The sequence below is a fragment of the Electrophorus electricus genome, chromosome 24, assembly GCF_041902795.1.
Source record: "Electrophorus electricus isolate QZ-2024a chromosome 24, ASM4190279v1, whole genome shotgun sequence".
In the NCBI taxonomy this organism is placed as follows: Eukaryota; Metazoa; Chordata; class Actinopteri; order Gymnotiformes; family Gymnotidae; genus Electrophorus; species Electrophorus electricus.
Window position 1 is genome coordinate 8,586,663 of NC_137520.1, and position 16,983 is coordinate 8,603,645.

Below are 16,983 nucleotides of genomic sequence, written 5' to 3' on the forward strand. Positions count from 1 at the left end.
TACTATTTAAACTCCATTTCAACGAAGCGCTGTAAAAAGAAAAAGGTTCACTTGTTCAGGTCGTCAAGGCTGTCTGTCAATACCTCGCGGCAAAAAAGTACGCCAATCATTCAAAGGCGTTGCGTCACCGCTCAAGGTTTTGGCTTCAACAACACGCCTCCTCAGATGGCAGATATAAAAGCGACCCAAGTTCGCCGCAACCCTGGCAGTCTTTCGGGATAGAAGTGCAGTAATCTTTTACCCTGTCAGTGCCCTGTATAATCCAAATATGTCCATTCAAATTGTTTTCGATGCGGACATTGTCTACTTCGTTTTACGTATGAATTTCAGATACATTTTATATACCTTTTGAATACAGCATGGAGGTGAACACTACCGTAATAGACCGTAACTTATTAAAGTTGCGCGTCATAGCGCAACAACTTTTGGCGCAAGCTAATCACTCTGCGCCGCTCCTGGACAATGGAACGGACTCTGCTCCTCAGGATGACCTTGACGTGAACACGGACATTTACTCCAAAGTGCTGGTTACTGTAATTTATGTGGTTTTGTTCGCGATCGGATGTTTGGGGAACTCCATAACTCTGTATACACTGCTAACGAAGAAATCCCTTCAGAACCTGCAGAGCACCGTGCACTATCACCTGGCCAGTCTGGCCATATCCGACCTCCTCATCCTGATACTCAGCATGCCCATCGAGCTGTACAACTTTATCTGGGTCCACTATCCATGGGCCTTCGGCGAAGTGGTTTGCAAAGGATACTACTTTCTTCGGGACGGTTGTTCATACGCTACAGCGTTCAACATCACCAGCCTGAGCGTGGAGCGCTACATGGCCATCTGCCATCCGTTTAAGGCGAAAAGCATCATGTCGCGAAGTCGCACCAAGAAACTTATCAGCGGGATGTGGGTGGCTTCTTTCCTCCTGGCCATGCCGATGGTCTTCACCATGGGCCAGCGAATTGTCCGCGGCGAAGTCATATGTACTACAACTGTGTCTTCTGTAACGGCTAAAACGGTTTTACAGGTGAGTACATAATCATTCTGGAACCTCGTTAATGCTTTATTAAATGGTAAGAGAGCGAAATGATTACGTTTGGATATCATTCCATGACTGTTAATGTTTAATGTTAAAATATCGTACTACTATTTTGTCGTGCTTTGCTGCTTTATTCATTCGTTTGCTTTACATAATAAGCACATTTTTAACAGCAACCTGTTGCAGATATTCGACTAGACTAAACTGCAGCATTCAGATACACTCTCACCAAATCGAGACTTGGAGAAATAATAATAAATTGAGAGTTCAATTGTGTGCGATATTTGAACCGTACTGATATTAAAAATGATCATTTGAGAACATGACAGCCATAGAGAAGTCGAGACAGTAAATACTGAGTAATGCTCTTCACACTCCGGCACTCCCTCGTAATAGGTAACAGCCACCCAGCTCCTGTATCCCTGCCACACGGTAACTATCATCAATTAACATAAAATGGAAGGCTTGAACATATTTAATAATATGGTTTTGTGCTTTATGGAATTTTCATTTTATGGAACTGTTTTATTTCAGTTAATTTGTCAAAGTTAAAATTAAGTTGTAGAATGCACTTAGATTTTCTACTTGTCTTCAACACTTGTCTAATCCAAGAAAATGTTTTTGTTCCGTTGTGTTCACGTTGAAATGAATCATATTTGAAGTCCCTGCTACCCTGAAAGGCCTGCAGCTTTGCTGGTTTGCTGGTTTTATACAGTTCCAACCCCATTCCGTGTCATCTAGATGCTCTGGCTGGGATCGTAGTTGTTTCTGAAGTTGCAAGCATTTTCTAAATTTGGATCGCATCTATGAATTTGCTTGTAAAAAAAAAATATGATGTCATTTTGATTAAAGTGTTTTCTGAACTTGTGCAGCATCAATGAATGTGTGTTTGTACAACGTAACACGCCATGTTGATGGATGCTTTACGATTTTGCAGTACATTTTTATTTTGGTGTGCTTTGGGTTTACTCAGATATGTATGGAGGTAGTCTGGAAATGTGCGATTTGGTGGATTAAGGTTAGAGTTCCACAAACTCTTAAGAAACATTTTAAAATATATCGTTGTTAGTATACTAATACCTGACCTCAACGAACTATAGTCTAAACGCTTGATATAACAATGTGAAATAAATTATGCGTTACGTTCCTTAAAGGCAGTCAGTATAATTTATCGGTTGCCGTTTAAAATGCTGTTGTATAATTTATCGGTTGCCCCCCGATGCGAGCGAGAGAGCGCGGCTGGTGGTTGAGCGAGCTACAGAGTAAATAGGGAGAGGGAGAGGGAGCGGGGAGAGATAGAACAAGCAGTGAATGAGAAAAATACTTTATTTTCTGATTGCTAAACCGGGGTTACGTTCTCAAACAAAAACAAAGACGGTGGCGACACATCTGCACAACCCTGCGGGAAGAATTATATGTAGAGGGATATGGCGTCACCGTGTGTAATGTTTACAATGCAGATCACTGACATTAGAATTGGAAATGTAGTGTAGTGCTGCTGCTAAACCTATTCCACACATGTGAAATGAAATTATATTGGTGGGATATCTAAATTTGAATTCATGTCTTATATTATCCTAGTGATTATTTTGCAGATAAACCTAACCTTGTCCCCTAAAACAAAATTTTAAAAAACGACGAACCGTTCTTTTGACCCTCTCTTGGAAAAGAGCAGAGTCATAAGATCCGTTAATCCCATCAGCAGTATGAACAACACAAATATTTACTGCTGTAAAGTGACATTACTCATTCCATTCATTGTGCTGAACATAATATTTGTAGCGTTGGCGGAGAAGAAGAATTAGGAAACACCATTTCGACTTAATGGAAAGCTCTTCTGTTACAAAGGCTTCTTTTAGTTAACAGTATACAAGCAGAATGGAACTGAAGCGGAAGTAGATACACAAAACACAGGCGTACACTAGGAGGGTAAGGCACTTATAAAACACCAGTTAAGTTAAAATAAAACGGGATCGATTAAACAAGACATTAACGCAATCCAACTATTAGTAACAGCAACAGCAGTTTATACAGACATGCGGCAGTATGGGAGTCCTCCCCTGGCTGGCCCACAGCCAATGTCGTTGCCACAATATTATTAGGCACTATGCCTACTTCTTGTAAGTCATTTAAGCTTAGTAACTACCATTAATGGCAATTAGATAAAATAATTTCACTTGCTGTCATCCTGCAGAAACAAAATCTGACTTCACAGATCAGCTTCTCATGAAAAGTCAAGTATATATGTATTTATACATGTTCAAGCAAAATGCCTGCAAATCAGTCACACTGGCAACCGATAGGGTACAGCGTGAAGACCCTGGCCATCTCTTCCAAACACAAAGTAAACAGTAAATAGTGATTTCAGCAATGTGGCTAGCTAAGTTTTCCAGTATCCCCTGACCGTGTCCTGGAGCTGTGCATTACTTTCCATGTGGCAGAACAGGCCATAAGAAAAGGAATGTCCCTTGATGGTCATTATTGTCTCGTATTCTCATCACTGGCTGGTGATTGCAGAAAGAAGCACATTATTAAGGTATTGGTCCTGACAGATTGGTTATAGAGAGGCATAATCTAACTGCTCATTGTGACAGGCTATAGTACAGTGTTAGTACAAATAGAATATTTGCTTTAAATAGCTAGCAGTGTATTGCATTGTCCACAAATGAATTTTTACATCAACAAATCATTTTAAGTTAATGTTAACTTAATACCAACTTAATACCATTTTGTGTTATATAATGTTTGGGAGTATAACGTTGAGGAGTTATAGCAGGATGCGGGGACGAGTCACATAAAACTTAAACAGAATAAACATACGTTTATTCTGACACGACACAACACAACGAAGATGTAGCATGCAGGCTATTACGATTAAACACCAACAATTGACACACAAATACAGCAGACTTTTATACACACATACTAATGACACAACAAGGATCAGGTGTGGAACACAGGGAGGGAGTGGCCACATGGACGAACATACACACATACAAACACACGTGGAGACATTTGGGAGGATGGGCCATACCATGACAGAGCCCCTCCCCAACAGCGTGACTCCCGGTGCGCCAGCCTATTAGGCCATGGCCCCGAAACCAACGCCAAATGGTGAGGCCGGAGGACCAAACGACCCGACACAGGCCAGCGCAAGCAGGCCAGAAGGGGGAGAGACCGGGACCAAGATGAGAACAGACACATGGACGGATACACTGACAAGCACAGGCACTGACACAAAGGGAGACAAAGCGACTGAAACAGACAACGTGATGGGGATGGACACAGTGACAGGGACGGGTACAAAATTACATAAAGGACTGTTAAAGAGTCCAGAGAAGCTGGCAGGAGCCCCAGCCTGTCCCCCAGTCCTTGACTGGGCTGGAGTCCCACCCGCCTGTGGGGGATCGCCCATCACCGTTTTGGGGGGCGGTGACTTCTTCACACCCATTTCAGGAGGTGCACCAGCTACTTTGCCTGTCTCTGGGGTGGGCACTGGTGTCGCTTCCTTCTTGCCTCTACGAGGCTCAGGTACGGGTGCACGAGCTCCGAGGCTGTGTGCCCTAGTAGAGGGAGACAACGGTGACGCCTACTCGGACAACGATGACGCCTCTCTGAAAGTCACATGGGGAGGCTTGCTGGACTCGCAGTGACGTGCTCTGGGCAGAGCCTTGGGTGCCAGAGGCTCGTCACTCCGGTACTCTGCAGACACTGTGTCGCTGACCAAGGGAGAGTCCCCATAGAGGACCTCCTCCACCTCCATCGAAGGATCCTCCCCACGGTCGAACTCAGAATCTGACCTTAGACTAACATCACTGTATTCCCCATTCCTTTCATACTCCACGTAGCCCTCGTGGTAGTCCATGGAAGGGTAGTAGTACCCTGTGGAGTCCACTTCTGAGTGCTGATCCTCGTAGTCTGGCTGGGGTCTGTAGGACTCCGCAGAGTCTGACCCTGAACAATACTCGGGGCCCCCCCGGGATCATCCAGTGGTCTCCTCCCCTGTTGTGGGAGTATGAAGTGGGGCCAGGAGGACTGAAGGTCTCTCTGCAGGGTAGCAGGGCCCTGCAGAGTCTGACTCCGAGTACTGGACATCATTGTACCAGTCCCGGTTGTTCGGCCTGGATCCGTAAGAGTCTGCAGAATCCAGCCCTGGAGCCCTGGCCCTCCCAAGATCTTCCAGTGGCATGGTCCTCTGCTATAAGGGGACGGAGCGTACTCAAGATTATGGAGCATCTTTCCGTGAGGGCTTTTGAAGGGCGTTCCCATCCCTTCTTCCCTTTCCTTCTCCTGCTCCTCTTCCCAGGCATCCATAGTCGGTCGGTGTTTCTGTCACGTTGAGGAGTTAAAGCAGGATGCGGGGACGAGTGACGTAAAACTGAAACATATGTTTATTCTGACACAACACAACACATCAAGGACATAGTATGCAGGTTATTATGATTAAACACCAACAATTGACACACAGCAGACTTTTATACACGCATACTAATGACACAACAAGAATCAGGTGTGGAACACAGGGAGGGCATGGCCACACGGATGAACACATACGCAAACACACACGGGGAGACATTTCGAAGGAGGGGCCATACTGTGACAGGGAGTGCATCTCCCCCAGTGTTGTGAGGTCCCCCGACCAATTTCTACTCACAGCATCACAGTGATTCTGCTTCTTTAAAAAATAAATAAATAAATAAAAAACTTTCATTGTTATACTAGTAGAAGTACAAAACAGCACATCAAAACCAACAATACAACAAAACAGGACAGGATGTGAAACAGAAATCTAGGTGCCATGTATGCACATGCCATGGCCTCTTATTATCAAGCCCTCATCTGCATGCAAGGAGAAAATGTAGTCACTTAACATAATAAAATAATGGGATTAACATTGTCCAGAATTTGTTCATAGACTCTTTAAGCTTGAGTTAAATTTTTTCCAACACTATGCAGTTTAAAACTGCATGGGAGGGGAGTACATAAGATTTCCATCTAAACAAGATTAACTTTCTCTCCAAAAAAGTGGCATCATAATTCATTTTGGTCAGTTGTAGTATGGGCAAGGAACCCACAAATAATGCAATTAAAAGGTCAGGTTTTAATGTATGTGCCACTTATTGCTGAGAGTGCATTAAAAATGTGTTTCCAGAAATCAACAAGAGCTGGGCAACACAAAAAAAATGTGTGTGTTATTTATAGGGGACTGGTTAATCTCACACAAACAGGGTTCATGTTTTTGTAAATTTTTGATAATCTTGCTTTGACCAAATAAGATTTATGAATTAGTTTAAATTGAGAGATAGCATGTCAAATGCAAATGTAAGGGGAGTGTACCCTTTTAAGTATCCTCTCCCATAACTCATCAGGTATTTCCTTGCCCTGTTCCTCCTCCCTTGGGGATTTAATGTCACTTAATGAAGTGATTTGTAAAGAGCGAATTTGTCTATAGATTATTGTCAAGGCACCTTTCAGAATAGGAAGTGCGTAAAAAAAAGTCAAGCTGTTCACTAGGAAAGCTAAGGAATTGGAAATCTATTCCGCAGATGTAAATCTGTAGGACGTTTAAAAAATAACATCTGCAGAGAACAAATTTAACAGATAATTAGTCAAACGTAGTAATTGCTTTACTAACATACAGATCTCTAAGTCTTTTAATACCAAGATTAGACCATGTTGAGTCATAAATGGCGGAAAGCAGTCATCTCAAACCCAGATTGGCTTCTAAATTGAATCCAGATCTTCAGTGATGTTTGACACATATATTTTAGCTGAAGGAGTAAGGGCATGTAGTAGAGGAGTGAGTGAGAGAAGGCAGTGATTCCCGTAGAGGTGAAGTTAAATTGGGGGTGAGGATATATCTCCACTTTGCAGTCTGTGTTGAATGAGCCTAAGATTAGCAGCCCAATAATAGGACCTGAAATCTGGTGCTGCTGAACCTCCATCTGACTTGAGCCTCTGCAAGAGCTGTTTTCATATCCTAGGAGTGTTTTTATACTGTATAAAGGGTAGAATTGGGCCATTAGTCTTTTTTAAATAATATATTGGGAAAAGAGAGGCACAGAAAGAGGTATTAAAATGTAAATGGAGTGTGGGATTTTTTGCATTTTAACAGTGTGCTGTGATTTTTTTTTTTTTTTTGGCTATTCAATTTTGCTAAATTATTCTTATTTTCACATCATGTATTTTTAAATTGACTATGGTTAGGTACTTGAATGAATTTTTAACAGCTTTGATAAGTAGTTAGTTGTACTGCAGGCCTATGCTTGTGGCACTCCTTGTAATGTCATCTTGTTACTTTATTTGTAGTTTATTTTTGTCAAGAATATAGTTGACATTCTGTTGAGATTCACAAAGGAAAAAGCTTAAAGCTAATTAAATTGGTTGTGAACAGTTCTATTATTCACAGCTGAAGATGTTTGTTGAAAATATAGTCATTTTAATTCAGTGTTCAAAGTGACTTGTGATGCATATCGTGTTATTTTACATGAAGGCACCCCCAAAAAAAGAGGTAATGTTAAATTTCACAGTGCAGACTAATCCCTTGTCTTGTATGTTATTGCCTCTGGACATTTCTGAGTATACAGTGTAAAATGGATGCAGTGCTAGTCGGCTAACTAAATACAATAAAGCACAATTGTACTCTAAAATGTATCTATTTTCACAACAACATTGCTATGCCAGAATGTGTAAATCAAATAAAAGGAGGTGATTGCACCTTGCCACTGTAATACATTTAACACACAATTACTCACGCAAAGGAATGTGCCAGGTATACTACAGACATAAAGTATGTCTGCAGCTGTGCGTTAGGATGGTGTTGATGCTCCAATTGAAGGTCAAGTTGTGACTCATTTCTGGACCTCTGGCAGCTATTGAGCTTCTAACCCAGAGAAAGAGACCCTGCCATGGAGCTTAATGTCACTAGCCTGCCCCTAGTTCATCAATAAACCACAACCTGCCATAATTATAAAGGCTTGACATGAGCTAATAGATTTCTACCATCACTACCAGCACTGACTATAAGGCATGTTGTGTATTAAACATCTGATAAACACTCATGTGAAAGAGAGTGATAGAAATGAGATTGTCTGTGATGATGAATAGGAAGAGGGTGAGAACAAAAACATCAAAGGAAGAAGAGTGAGGAGGCTGAAGAGTAACAGATATCCCCAGGGCTCCAGAATTGATTTCAGGGGGACTGGAGCTTCAGGAAGATTTAGCATTGCTCTTCACATCTGGGTTCCTCCTGCTACTGTAAATAATATCTTCATCACGCTGGATGTCTCCAAAGGGAATGTTGTTTTCAATTATGAAGTGACCACTAGCATGGCCAGTGTCCAAGAAATGACTAATGTCCTGGCAGTTCCTCTTTGACTTATCTTCTACTCATATGTTTTCCATTAGGATCTGAACATTTGCCCTGTCTGCACCACACAGAAAGATCTAAGCTTATCTCTGTGCAAATTAGCATAATTCATAATAACATCATATTGTAAATAATTGTTAGATTAGATAATCATTTGTAACTTATCTCAACAAGATTTGCACTGTCATTAAGCCCCCTGTGGGCTGATGAAATGAATGAGTTAAGTATAATACTCCAAAATCAGCTCTTCTTTGATTTTAAAGATGGATGGTTTTTAATAATGTAATATAAAAGTTGCACGAAACGTTTGTTTAACTGCACATTTGTCAGTGGGTTTTTCCATTTCATCTTTCTACAAACTACAGGTAGGTGGTACCATCTGAAGGTTTGACCAGCCTCACATAGTCACACAACTACTCCATTGATCTATGGCCAGGATGTAAAATGAGATGACGTTTTTGTTTATAGGAAATCCAATTTATACAATAATGGCTCTTCTTACCTGTTTTCATCCTTATCAACATCCTTTCATGACTTGTTTAAGAGGTTTTTTTTCAGCTACCACTTGCAGATTAGGGCAGGGGCCAGTTTTTCTTTTACCAATAAGATGAGGCATTGTGTTGTATCAAACTGATAATGTATTTTGTAAAGATTCAGTTGTTATCAGCAGTGTACATGGACAGAGTTTAGTTAGAGAACCCCATGTTTTTTTTTTCCAGGCTTGAAAACAGCTTTCACACTCGACCAAATGTATCAAACTCTCTGGATAATGTGGTTCCTAAGTCTCCAATCAGCTAGTTTTAAAGTTAACTATTCAAAAAGAAAATAAAGCTGTAGTAGAAGAGAATATCTGGTCCAACAATCACACAAAGAACCCACATTTTCATACATTTGTCAGAAGTGATTATGTATTTACCCCACCTTCTTTTACATATTAGTGTTTGCATTCTCTATAATTATATCCAAACCATACATTAGTCAATATATGCAAACTGATATTCAATACCCACACCAGTTGGAACCCGTTACCACTACATTCTAAAAGAAGATTTCTCTTGAACTTATCCTAAAGAAGATTGTTTTTCTATATGGTCCTGATCCTGGTGGAGAGATCATAAATCTTACACTGAGATCTGCTGAAGGCTACCCAGGATCCTTTGCAGAAGCCTCTACAGAGGCCACTGCTGTGTACACAAATCATTTTTGAAAGGACACAGAATCTCTATTACTACCTTGTGTTTTATTTTATTAATATGTCTATTTAAATGTTAAACCTCTTTTCCCTGTAAACACTCAATAAACAGCTCTGGGTCTGGGAAAAAGCTCTAATGTGAAAGAGCAGAAAAGTCAGCAACGCGTGAGGGCTCAGGCCCTGTTTCTAATTGCTGAGCTAATGTATTGGCAAACTTACTCATTTCTGTGGACATGTTAAAATCAGCTTAGTGACTGAAATGTTTAAAAATAAACCCATAAATTGTCAAATAATATTCATTAGGCTGACTATCTATATAAATTTGTTATACCAGGGTTTAATCAAATAAGACAGCAAACAACAGCATGAATTGACAATTACAAGTTATCAAGTTTCTTGGCTGCTCTCATCACACTTCCAGGTGGAATGTATGAGTTGACTGACTGTTGGATACAAAGTGTCAGACTGGTTCTACATCATGAATGTCCATTGGTTGAATGGCTGTAGGCTGGGTTTGCGATGCTTTCAACATCGCAGTTCATGCACACAGTGTTTGAAAAACTGCATGTGTTTCCCCCTTATAATGAAAAAAATCTGAGATTTCAGTTCCTGAGTCAGGATATTAGTGTATCCTGTACACCTCTCACCTTATCTGAAATGAGCTTCACTTTCTGTGTCTTCCTTCTTCCAGAGTTTGCCTAGTTACTTCTGGTATAAGCTGATTATTTTGTAAATGATATATTTCCAAGTAGCATCCCTATGAGTGTTTTAGAGGTCAGGGCTTCCTTTATTTAATACCTCCACATCTGAATTTATTTCCCTGTACTTGTTGAGCGCTCCATGTGTAGTAACAAATTCCATCACTTCACTCCACCTCACAAGAAAGCAGTCTCATGCACATTCCACATGATTAGCTACAGCCTCTTAGTAAACGGGACATGAATTTTAAAGTCATTTGGTGCACTGCACCTTCTCACATACTTTTAGCTGGCCCTCAAAGAGTTAACACTAATTCACTCCTCTGGTTTCTGATGTGGGTTTTTATTTACTCATTTTTATTGATTGATTTTTTTGCCCTGTTATCAGTACTATGTGGAGCCAAAAATGAATTTGGCAAAGGAATTAGAAATTAAGAGAAACCATTGCAGGGTTGGTACACAAAGAAGAGCAGACAAAGCATGGAGGGAGGTATTGGAGAAAGCACCAGACTGGTCTTGCAGTGTCAGCTTGTGTTTACCTCTATAGTAAAAATGTTTGAGCTGGAACATGCTGGGAAGAGACAGAAAAAGAAATTAGTTGCATCAGTCAAGCTGTTTACTGGAATCTTATTATAGTTTTATTTTGAATAAGTACATTGTTTCAGTTTGATTATATTCTTGTAGTGGCTTAGTCTTGGTGTAGTTACAACAACCACAAAGAAGTTATTGTACTTCTTATACTTGAATATAAGATGAAGAGGAAAGTACATGTCATGGTGAAAGAACCCTTGAGGAGCTTGGGGTGAGATGCTTTATTCAAGAGCACAGTTGCAGTGATCAGAGGGATGGCAGTGAGACTTTATTCTGTGAGACTTCTGTAGCAGGTCTACATCACAGCCTGAGATTAACTCGTCACTCTGCCTGATGTGTATCCCTTACCTATAGCCACCAAAACAGCAAGCATTGTAGGAATACACAGGACAACACCAGTTAAAGTGAACCTTGGATGACTTCTAAAAGAAATGCTGATCTGCAAAGTGTGGATGAATAACTTATTCACCTATCTATCTATCTATCTATCTATCTATCTATCTATCTATCTATCTATCTATCTATCTATCTATCTATCTATCTATAGATAGATAGATAGATAGATAAATGGTGTTCAAGCATTTATTCTCCACTCACCATGAGGCAGAAACATGAAGGACACCAATATCCAATCGCCTTCATAGAGTAAGGAAGGTCCTCAAGAGCCAGTTGAATGGGAATAATAGGATCAACACCTTAAACACGTATGTCCTGACAGTCATCAGATACACAGCAGACACAATAAACTGGTAAAGAGAAGAGCTGGAAGCTGACTAAAGACAAGACCAGAAAACACAATGTTCACAATGCACTGGGCACTCTACCCAAGAGTTAACATCCAAAGTCTGAAGAATATAAGAGGAAGAATGGGGAAGGAGCCAACAGCCAAAAAAGTTGAGGGTCTACTGTCCAGGGTGAGACATAAAAAATCTGTGAATACATGTGAGCAATGTCCCACAAGTATAAGATGATGAGGAACATGGTCACCATGGAAACAGAGGAGGTTCCATTGCACAATAACCCCACCTTATAATACCCCAGATAATAATGGCATAACACAATACTATCAATGGCTGGAAAAGGCAGGACTGAGACAGCACAGAGGCACTAATCATGGCAGCAGAAGATCAATCACTAATCAGTCAAAGCAGGGGTGTTTCACACCAGACACAACCCAAGATGCAAAGGAGCCTCTGAGACAACCCAGCACTTAGTAGGATGTATGATGCTGGCAGGGAAAGCACACACTGAGAGACACAACCAAGTGTCAGAGATCATATACTGGAACATATGCAAGGCATATGAGCTAAACACTCCCATGTCCGGATGGGAGCCACAGAGAGTGGCAGATAAAAACAAGGTTAAGATCCTATGGGGCCTCCTGATCCATACAGATAAATAAGAACTGGCAAACTAATCAGACATAGTAGTAGGTAGTAGATAATATGCATAAAACAAGTTATAATAGATGTGACAGTTCCAAGTGATGGACATCTTGTATGTATGTAGAGCTTTATTTCTACTTTGAAGATTTCATTCTTTCCTCAGCCCAAGCCAGTGCTCCTATGTTTGTGGAGTTAATGCGGAAAAGCAGGGCAGTATGTGATCTTTTAATGACATAATCATAAACCATTTGTGATTATGGTCTTTATTATAATGTCACTGATCAGTTATTAGTATTAATTTCACATTGAAATGTAACAGGGGCAACAGAATGGTGAGCTGAATGACAACTAGACATCTAACATCCGGTGTGTGTGTATTACACAATGAACGTGTAAAGTGCTAGAGTTCATAAAACACATTCATGAACATGAGTTGGTGACTGGGCTGCATGCAGTTATCCTCCCCAGTGTAGCCTACAGAGAGAGAGAATGTGCTATTAGAGGTAGTGCTGAACTTTTTTATGTAGGTAAAAAGTAAAGATAAACCAAGGCCAGTGTTACAAAGAACAAGCATAGTGTCACCCTCTCTGCTTCCGACTACATCTCCCATCAGCCTCAGTGCACCAGCATGCCTGCCACACCAACCAGTCCCACCAGCCACAGCTAGTTCCAGTGCGTTGCCTGTCCTGATTGTTAACTGTGTACACCTGTTCCTGTTTACTTTGTTTAACTTGTCTCAATCTGTTCTTGCTTTGGGAAGTCTTGCTATAGAGTATCTGTACATACCAAGTGATCCCTCATTTAGTCACATCCCACTGGTTTGTACACTTACTTGGATCAGTTGCAGGTACTGTACTATTTGGACAGTGGTTTCCCTCTGGTTTCTGATCTCTTTCTGTTTATGGCCGCAACTTTGGAATTTCCCTCTCTGCTTGTTCTTTGATTGTTCTTGTTCTTGCTCTTGTTCTTGTATTTCCTTTGCCTAGCTTCAGTGGTTACAAATCTCACCTGTCCTGGTTTTTTCTGTGTTGTTCTATGCTTTTGTACGTCTGCCTTACTCTCTATTAAAACCAGAGAGTTCTGTCCATCTGCACTCAACTCCCTTCTCTGCATTTGCCATTACACTACCCTTCTCTTTTCCAAATGTCACAGCATTCAATAATCTGGTGCCAACTCACATAAATACTTTGCTGGATGTGTTTTTTTTTCCATTCTCTATTGAATTCTATGTGTGAGGATTTGTAAATTTGTCTGTATTGTAAGGATGATCCCTGGGTGAAAGCAAAGACACTTTAAATAACAGTCACTGCCATTTGATTTTTAATGCTTTCTGAAGGAAAAAAGAAGGAATGTGTCATGTTGACTTTATGGCTCAAAAAAATGAAAACTAACCCACCCCATAGATAAGTATTGCAACATTCTCCAGGGATTGCCAGAGCACTTTTAAAGGCAATTCAAAACTAATTCATAAGAACAATTCATAACAACAATTATAAGCATCAGATCACCAATTACAGCAGGAAGGGCACCACATTACACTGTTAATGGGCTTCAGCATTTCAAAGCTGCTATACTCATGAAATTGTGGAAGGATGAGGTGTTTCCTTCAGCTAATTTCTGAAGCCACAGATTTAGCTTGTTGCTTAATTTTCGAGCAAGCAAGTGTTCTTTCATAATGTTAAATCACACAACGTGACAGCTGGCTAGAACAAATGCCAGTAGGAGCTCAATAACCAAGAGCAAGCAGTATAAGACTCACTCAAGATTTATTAAAGGCTCTGAACGCCCACCCACCCATGGCTTCCACATTATCTGTGTGACTGTCATGATATTTGTCTCCAGCATACGTTCACTATGTCCATCCCACTCTTTACTGAACCTTCTTTCCATCTGTCGCCTTGTCCATGACTCATTTATTTTGCTTTGCTCAAAAAACTCAGGCCTGCAGTAACAAGAAGTGCTACTCAAACATTATTAGCCCAATAATTCCTTGTGTTTGTCACCAGCCTTGGAGCGCTGCGTGGGGCTTTAATCAGTTCTGTCTTCCTGATTGTTCAGGAAGACTCCTGTTGGGATAGCAGTGATAAAACAAACACAGAGAGAAAGCGAACTGAAATAAAATGCCTAACTGAGCTGCAACAGAGAGCAGGCAAACAGAGAGCAGAGAACAGGCATGGAAATGAAAGAGTAACTGATGAAACAAACTGATGTTCAGAGTTTGTATGTTTGTGTGGAACCATAGAAAACAGTGGCTAAAGATTCTGTGTGCAATTTATTGCTTTAAGGGTCACTAGAATCAGAACAGATACATTACAGAAGCATTTAAGCAATAGCATAATACTGCATTCCCTACAGTATAAGCATGCACTAACCTCTGAGCAAATCCTGAGACAGCCATGAGGTCTTTCAGAAGTGCTTTCTTTTCCTAATAGTCTGTATTTAGTGTACCACTTAATTCAGCACATTCTGAATAGGGTTAATTAAAGCACTAACAAAATAAATAATTTAACATTACTGCTGTGTAAGACAGTGACAAAGCATCTTTGTTCATTTTCAATGCAGGATTAATGGACCCAAATTAAGCATTGTCCAAGATTACAAACTTTGCTTAGTGTCTAGGCAGAGAAGCCACACATCAACAGTTTCATTAATCATCTGCACTGGAGTGGGAGAGCACTCTGCAGCAGATGACACTTGCTGGCAGATTTTGATTTGTTGTTTGTTTGCACTTTTGTTGAACTGTTTACCCATCAGTGTGTGTGTGTCTGTGTACACACGTGTGTTTGTGTCTCTACTGCATGTACTCTGTCACAAATGAAGAGTGGAATACGGACATAGAGAAATCTCACAAACACGCAATGTTCTGGTTCATGTTTTGTAAAATGATGTTGCACAAGTTTCTGTGGCCAATACAGAGAAATGTAATGAAAGGTTAATTAATTCATACATGAAAAGTGCATGGTCACAATAATCTTGGGAAGCTATAACAAACGAATATATATTATATATATATATAAATAGGGTGCGGGAGGAGAAAGTGTTTCTCCAGGTCCAGTTCTTGAGCAGCATACAGTCTTGAGTCCAAGGAAGGACGGCGGGCATTTATACTATGTTTCACTACAGTTCAAAGTAATTCACCTCTCTCCAGGTTTTCTCTCTGCCTGGATTTATTTCTCAACTGCACTCGCAATTGCTTGGCTACATATTTCATTATCTTTTAATCCAAGGTTCAGTACTAGAGGTGGTATTTGCAGAACAAACGGAAGGAATAAAAGGTTACTAATCCACACAATTATTCATGTTTAAATCAAAACCTTTAAAAATAAAGAATGGGCTGACATCAGATCAATGTATCAAAACCTCTGTCGAATTGTCCTGATCTTTTGTGGTAGTGTGTGGTCTATATGCTTTATTTTTGAGGACATTCTACTATTTGCTTCATGCACCTACAGCAAATGTTTTTCCGTTTGTTTTCTTGGATTGAGCACAACTAAACACCTTTTTCATTTTAAATTAAAAGCACAAGCAGGATTATCCATAACAGAACAGTAAACAGTAGGCCTAAGCTTCGTATGACTGGCAGCTAGCTGATCCCTGTTTTGTTGGCTCCTCACTGCTAATTTACCCTTGTTAATAGCATGCAATCAAAGCCATGCTCATTCTGTGTGACCACATTAATGAGCTTCCTCATTAAGTGCTCACATTCTGTTTCCCCCTTGGTTTTTTCAGCATGAAACAGAGCAATGAAATAAAATGAAATTAAATTAAATGAAATTAAAACCTCTTCTGTGCTTTGATTTTCCAGCACTTACCATTCTTCTCTGCAAAATGGTGAAGGAGACTCTTTAGCCCAAGTTACCCCAAGAAAGGCACAGCTGCTAAAATGTCTGCCAGCAGCACTGTTAGATAGATAGATAGATAGATAGATAGATAGATAGATAGATAGATAGATAGATAGATAGATAGATAGATAGATAGATAGATAGATAGATAGATAGATAGATAGATAGATAGATAGATAGATAGATAGATATCCATGCACTGTAATATTGGGGGGGGGGGTGAATGTCTTACAATATTGTCGTATGACGTTATTGGTATGGTTTTTTTTGGCACATGTCATGGTGGGAGAGACTGAATTCATATTATATACCACATTATAATCCACATTTGCTCGTATTACTTTATTCTTTCTTATAGAAAGCAATTACAGAGCAATATGCATACCACTTAACTTAGCATACTGTTCCCTTTTTGGAAAAGACAAAATGCTTGGCGCCAAGCTCATGCTTTTAAACTTCACGCTTCTCCAGCTTCCCAACATGTGCTTGGGCACAATTGGGCCCAACTTCAGTCAGTCAGCACTGACCAAAATCCTTGTGCATTCATTCACATTGCAATTTTTCCTTTTGATGGCATCCTTTCCATCTACTTTCCAAGTCAGCATGAACGCCAGGGTGCACACTAGAGTGCACAGTGCCGTGTGTGAGCAGCAGGGGCCGGAATGCCTGCCTGCTTTTCCTTCTTCCCCTCGTGTGCTCGCACGGTGCCACTGGGCACCTGCCAGGCAGCTGATGGTAATGGTGATGATAATGACTGTGCCATCCTCCGTGCCCAGTCTGCTGCTCTTCCATGCATCCCATTCCATTAGCACCGCATTTCCTGCACTGATGTGAAATGACTGTTTGAGCCATGTGCCCTCTCACTG

The 16,983-nt window shown here is 40.5% G+C and overlaps 1 protein-coding gene across 1 annotated transcript in view; it reads left to right on the plus strand.

The window, feature by feature from the left end:
* Positions 1-236: 236 nt before the first annotated feature.
* Positions 237-16,983, plus strand: part of ntsr1 (neurotensin receptor 1 (high affinity)) — a 38,837-nt gene continuing 22,090 nt past the window's right edge. Inside the window, exon 1 of the mRNA XM_027007017.3 lies at positions 237-1,028. Coding sequence (XP_026862818.1) covers positions 360-1,028 — 669 coding nt within the window. The 5' untranslated portion in view covers positions 237-359. The remainder of the gene's footprint in view (positions 1,029-16,983) is intronic.